At 37.3% G+C, this 6,802-nt stretch overlaps 1 protein-coding gene across 1 annotated transcript; it reads right to left on the bottom strand.

Annotated features, from left to right (window-relative positions):
* Nucleotides 1–561: 561 nt before the first annotated feature.
* On the bottom strand, nt 562–2,757 carry LOC148587896 (uncharacterized). The gene is made up of 6 exons (XM_088519125.1): nt 1,957–2,757; nt 1,781–1,843; nt 1,628–1,690; nt 1,444–1,518; nt 1,095–1,302; nt 562–1,052 (listed from the first exon to the last, which is right to left on the bottom strand). Exons 1-6 carry the CDS (start codon nt 2,755–2,757, stop codon nt 562–564), a joined length of 1,701 nt encoding a protein of 566 aa, XP_088375251.1.
* Between the last annotated feature and the right edge of the window lie 4,045 nt (nt 2,758–6,802).

Below are 6,802 nucleotides of genomic sequence, written 5' to 3'. Positions count from 1 at the left end.
GAACTATGTACTTCCACATCTTAAACAAAAATAAATCTACAACAAGTAATTACATGCATACAACACATTCACAATTTCCATAAAACAAATGTCCACATTTCTTCTTTCATCTACTTCCAACCAAGTCAAAACTATGTACGTTCACATCTTAAACCAAAATCAATCTCCAACAAGTAAGTAAGCCTGCAATACATGAATAATTTCCACGCAAATATCTCAATATTTGTATCCTACTTCCAGCCAAGTAAAAAGTATGTACCTCCACATGTTAAACAAAAAAAAAATCTGCAGCAAGTAACCAACCAACACATTCACAATTTCCATACAAAAAATGTCCACATTTCCAACCTACTTCCAACCAAGTCGAAACTTATCTGCAACACATTACCAACTTCTTACCACATATGCTGTTATCCATACATATATCCAACAACCAACCGCATATATTGTTATCCATACACATTACAAATGAAAATCACATATATTGTTATCCATACACATTACCAAAAAATGAAACATATCAAAACCACAAAAAACACATAAGGCTAATTGTCTATGACTTTACGGCTTCCATTGTGGATTGAGCCGTTTCCTCTTGGCTTCCATAATTTCAATACCCTTTTCTACTGTTGTTGCAATGCGTTTTCCTTTCAACTTTGCGATATTATCAGACTTTGCTACAGTACCATCAACATGAGGAGGTGCAGCAGTAGTAGGTGCAGCTATACCACCTCTGCCTGCACCACTTCTGCCTGCAACACTTATGCCTACCCCACCTCTGCCTGCCCCACCTTTGCCTGCAACATCAATGCCTACACCACCTCTGCCTCCACCACCTCGAATTGCAAATCCCCTCCCCATTTTAGCCATTTTAGGTCCACCACCCATAGTTTTCCGTCCAGTTCCACCACCTCTAGTTCTAAGCCCTGTACGTGAAGGTTGGGTTCCAGCGGGGACCTGTTCAGTAAGGTCAATATGTACAGGAGCCCGGGTCAGTGTACTACGAAAAATACCTCTAATCCTATCAGATGTACGAGTCCTTGATGTATGACCTTTTGTGACCATTACAGGAATTTCAAGGGCATCTTATGTACCTTCCACCCTGCCCCATGCTGTAGGTAAGGTAATTCCTACGTCAGGTTCAAAGGGGGCGAGATCGTCATTTTGGTCTTCAACAGGTGGAGGTGTTGCGCCTCTTTCAGCTCCAAATCCAGGGGGATGTGTGTGCTCTCTTTCATCAACAAGTCTAGGGATTACAAATCCACGTGGAGCATGTGTAGGTTGACCTTTCCCCTTACCCTTCTGCAAAAACAACAAATGAATATATATATATATATAATACAAAATAAATAGGTACTAGATGGTAGCAAAGATGTTATATGTCATATTAGGGTTTATATGAATAAATGTAAAAGTAAAGACGGCTATCATATAGTTAAGTACCTTGAGTATGGTGGATGCTTGTGGACCAGCGGTTGACCCAGATGCTGTATTGTTCTTGTTCAAGTCCTCTTTATTCTAAACAATACCATAGAAAGTAAGAACAAATTATGAACTAATAAAAATATACCCATTATGCGTTGGGTATGAGAAAACTTACTACTAAAACAACATAATTTCTAAGTACTTTTACTGCATTTGATGACTGGCTGGGACCACCACTGCCACTACTTTTCACCGCCTTAGCTTTCTGCTAACATCAAATGTAACAATTGTCAAGTGACTACATTTGCCTATAAACCGTAAAAAAATGGCAGTACAAGCGCCTAAAAATGTCTACCTTGCCCACAACACGTGCCTTGCTTTTACCAGTTGATCGAGTATTGGACCCAACACTTTGTGACTGCATAAAAAATTGGAAACAAATATTAGCATGTCATACAAAGTCTAAAACAAGCCAGTTAAAACCAGGTTATATATTAAGGACGATTTAATAGGGTTGAATAACACTTTCACTTGCTGTAGGGGGGTATTAAGCTGACTTCCTGAATATTGATTAAGTGGACAGCTCCTCTTATTGTGACTCAAACCAGTACACTTCGCATATCTCATCCTTGCTCCAAATTTCCTAATTCGATTAGGATTTTTGGGGTCCCTACTCTCATTAGGAGCCCTCTTTCTTAACCTCTTTGGTCTCCCGGGGGCCACTCTAATTGTAGGTGGTTCCAAATGATCATGTCTGGTCTTTATCCATTGTTCCTCACTAGGCATTGGGTAAATTATTGGTGCATATGCCTTCTTGTACGTCTCGATTGTGTAGCATGCATCAACATAGTCCTCCGAATTCCCACAATCATAGAGTACAACAGCAAATGCATGGGGACAAGGGATTCCAGTGATTTCCCATTGCCTGCAACCACATCGTCTTCTACGTAGGTCTACCACATACTGTTTGTTGCTCGGAGCAGAAACCTCAAACATTCCATCACCAACATAGGTTGCAATGCAGTCCATTGCATCCAACCCAATTACCTCCAATTTTTGCACAATCCTAGGGCACAACCTCCCTGTCAACTTCGCAATCCCTTCCCTCTTAGCCCGATATCTCCTCAACAACTTTTTTCTTATCATTTCCAACATTGTCAAAATAGGCTTGTCACGAGCCTTGAGGATGTATGAGTTGAAACACTCGTAGATATTGTTTATTAGCAACTCACACCTTGGAGCTTCATTAAACCAAGCCCGAGACCACCCACTGGGGTCAAGCTTGTTCAAGTAATCGTATGCATCCTTACTAAGTTTCTTCAATTCTTCCATATGAGTTGTAAACTCATGTTCAGTGTATGCGGTTGCTACAGCCCATAACTGCTCTTTCAATGTCAATCCTTTATGGCCCTCCAAGTCTCTGAAGTTGGCATCCAGATGCCTAACACAAATTCGATGATACGTCGTTGGAAGCACAGACTGTAAAGCTGGCATGAGACCCTGCACAACAAATTCATAATGCATGAAAAAATGACCAAAATAATAAAATTATTTAACAAATTTGTTTAAGTGTGATTTGAAAATTATGAGCAAAAATTAAATGTAACATAACTTACCTTTTGTCTATCCGAAATAAATGTAGGTCTGCAGCCCCTTTCATGAACTCCAAGATCGGACACTAGGGTTTCCAAAAATCATGTCCAAGAGTCCTTGGTCTCAGCTTCGACAACAGCAAATGCGATTAGGTACATGTTATTATTCCCATCCCTTCCAACTGCAGCCAACAATTGTCCCTTGAATGGCCCTTTTAGGAAGCATCCATCCACCCCTATGACAGGCCTACAACCATCCAGAAACCCCTTCTTCATTGCAGCAAGAGAAAAATACAATCTTCCAAACTTTGGAAGCACATTTGGGTTTGGCCTGTCAACCTTTATCATCATACAACTTCCCCTATTCGTTTGTCTCAATGTCTCGCAATAATCCCACAGGTGACCATATTGATCTTCAAGCTTCCCGTATATTTTTTGACATGCCTTAGCCCTAGCCCTGTACATCATACTTGGACTCACATCCACTTTCCACTTTTCCTTCACTTCATGTTGTATGACATTCAAGGGCATATTCGGCTGAATTCGGAACTTCTCAATCAACTTGTTCGATATCCAAGTTGAGTTCACAATGGAGTTCTTGTATTGCCTACCACACACATGTTTAGGCTGCATAAATCTTATCTGAAATGTTTGTTCATCAGAAACCTGCCTTGCATATACTCGGTACCGACACTTGTCATCCCTACACACAACAATAGACTTTCTTCTTTCATTCTTTTTGAACCTAATTTTCTTGCCCCTCAAAAGATTGTACTCTTTAACAGCTTCTCTAAATGTTTGTATGTCTGGGAAAGTTATGTAGAGATGCAGCACTGGGTTAACTAGGTCCATTCGCTGAAATTCGGGTGTTTTTGTAGATGTCCCTTCAGCTTCCTCATCACTATGGGGTGGTGACTCCAATATGTCACTTCTAGCCAATTCAGAGTTTGTGTCATCATCATCTACTTCTTCAAATTTTTTATTTTTCTTACGCCCACTTTCGGACCTAATAGAAGCATCAGTTCTGCGGGCCTCACCATGGTTCCCATCTTCTTCATCACCTGTTTCTTCCTCCTCACCCTCATTGTCATAACCACCATCACCATCACCAACGGTTCCAGCTTCACTAGTTCCTGCTCTGGTTGCTCCAGTTCCAGTATCGCCTTCGTCAAGATCTACATTAAATAAATCTTCATCATCACTGAGTTTGCCTTTCCACCAAGGGTCATTGTAATCAACCCTTCCCTCCTCTTCATCGTCATTTTCTCCTTCGTAATCCTGAACATCACCCTGACCCTCCCCAAAACACACGGCATACAAATGCACAATATATTGCCCTTTATGGCAGCCAACCATGAACAATACGTCGGCATCAGAGCTGATTAAATGCAAACCCCCCATTAACGTCTTATCAGGTTCTCTGAAGTATATTAGATCCCCTGGCTTGTACCCGTAGTCTTTACAAATATCTTCAAGCTCAAAAAAAGACAAGTTGTTAGGATCATACCCTTCACCATGAACAGCAACTTCTCCCCCCACGTAATTGCAACCACAACTTCTGTTGAATCTACCGCCATACCTAACCTCGAACACTAGATTCAAAGACATCCTACAAAAATAATGAATAAAATGTATGAGAAGCAGCTTTAAATAAGTTTACAAATATAATTATTGCTTAAGAATGAAGTTATGCAAATCTAAGCTCAAACCCTAAAAATACATACAAATATTTTGGAAGCAAGACAACCAGGTGATAATTCAAATATTTGTTAGGGTTAGGATTTAGGGTTTAGGTTTCTTAATATTTGAGAGGAATGTGTAGCGTGGTGTCTTGTGTGCACATGACGTAAGTTGGAGTGTCACATCAATAATATGAGTTATAATACTACATTGACTGTTAGAGTAAATGATTTTCAACATTGCATGGAATCTAATTTGATTATGTAGCTGATTACTAATTAAAGCCAAATCTGTAAAAATATAGACATGCATAATAGAATAGTCAATCTAGTCAATTACATTAGAAAGAAAAGGAGAAAAAAAAAAAGAAGAAAAAAAAAGGAGGAAAGACTGTTAGAGTAAATGATTTTAACCAATACCTCTAAATCGGACTTATTGAAACCTCTAGCTCAAAAGACCTAAATGGTATAGATTTTACCTTATTATTTATCACTATTTATTAATGAAATACTAAATATTGTTCAATCCAAAATGTCTATCATTTAATTTTAAAATAATGATTGAGATTTTAATATCTGCAATTTTTGTATCTATTTGTGTAGTTTATACCGAATGCTGCAAAGGATGCAAATTGATGCATCTTGCACGGCATGATTCGATTAGGTAGAAATATGAACATGAAGACTAGATCTAAACGTAAGAAAAGATGTGCATCCGGCCATTTTTTTTTAAAAAAAAAATAATAATAATAGTGATAGTGCATTAAATAATATAAGAAAGAGAGATAATTCTAAACAGGATCAAACAATATAGGAAGGAAGGAGAATTCTTTTACTGGGAAACAGATGAACAGATGAACAAAATTACCCAACTATCTCCATTGCAAACAATTATCTCACTTGCAAACATGCATGTGTGGGATTAAATATATGACAACATTACCCAATTTTAATATTTTTTTTTTAAAATAAAGAAGAAGGTCAAATTAGAAGGAAAAGATTATTGAGATATCGACCTATAGCTTAAGTGAAGTTTGTCTTTAAAATTTGGCTGGGAACAAAAAAGAAAAAAGAAAAAAGAAGAAGAAGTACATAGAGAATTCAAGTGGTCAGCATGATACATGTAGGCAACATTAACAAAATGTCTTATTCAATAGACTATAAGCAACAGAAATAAAACAGTCACTAGAAACCGATTTATGCTAAGTTGATGCTAATCGTCCCCCAATTTGATCAACCAACACACTAAGCTCCAACTAAACCTGAACAAACCAAACCATTTTTTAAGTTTTTTTCAAACATGTTATTATTTCCTTTTAAATGGTTCTTCTAATAGAGGGTCTGAAAACTCTTAATTACCTCAAACTACATAATTTCCAAGTAGTATTTCTATAGACATACATATACATATATAATGACTACTAGGCCCTGCCATGTCGGCATAGTAAGATAAAGGTATAATATTAATTACTCATATTCTAGAGCATAAGTTAAATATATACCATACCATACTTGAAATTAGGACGAACATAAGAAACAAATTTAAGAACTAAGAAGGCCTCTATAATTTTTTAAGCCAGATGTATGTTAATACCACTTGTACAGAAAATAAGAGAAATAAAAAGCCCTAAGAGTGAAGTGCGAAGAAAGAGAAATTGATGAGGGATTATTTGCATAGGGTCATTGTAATCAAACCAAACCATTTTTTAATTTTTTTTCAAACATGTTATTATTCCTTTTACTTTCAAATCCAAATATCTCACTTGATTAATAAAAATAAAGGAAAGAGACAACCTTCATCCATAACCACCAAACCCCATGCCAAATTCTAATGGTTTATTGCGAAAAAGATGAACAAAACTAAAAAATTATTACGAAATTAATAACTCATTTATCATCTTACAAAAACCTCAATTTACCGAAAACCCTTCTTTCATGGTAAGTCGGTTAAAATTCTATATCCAACAACATTATACATTTTGGGGACCACTTTTGTTCACAGGACAAGATTATGCACTTTGGGGACCACTTTTGTTCACACGACAACATTATACACTTTGGGGACCACTTTTGTTCAAACACAAACAACCAAGTTTACTCTCTCTT

This window comes from Corylus avellana, chromosome 1, assembly GCF_965113065.1.
Source record: "Corylus avellana chromosome 1, dhCorAvel1.hap1.2, whole genome shotgun sequence".
Lineage (NCBI taxonomy): Eukaryota > Viridiplantae > Streptophyta > Magnoliopsida > Fagales > Betulaceae > Corylus > Corylus avellana.
The sequence above is the reverse complement of the archived record's forward strand: the minus strand, read 5'-3'. Positions and strand labels throughout refer to the sequence as shown.

Bases quoted from the DNA above. Each gene is read 5' to 3' on its own strand.
- LOC148587896 (XM_088519125.1), bottom strand. From the start codon at position 2,757: ATGGAAGAATTGAAGAAACTTAGTAAGGATGCATACGATTACTTGAAC. The intron at 1,844-1,956 runs GTGAAAGTGTTA...TTTTTTATGCAG, and splicing joins TTAATACCCCCCTACAGCAA to TCACAAAGTGTTGGGTCCAA. The intron at 1,691-1,780 runs GTAGACATTTTT...TGATGTTAGCAG, and splicing joins AGGCACGTGTTGTGGGCAAG to AAAGCTAAGGCGGTGAAAAG.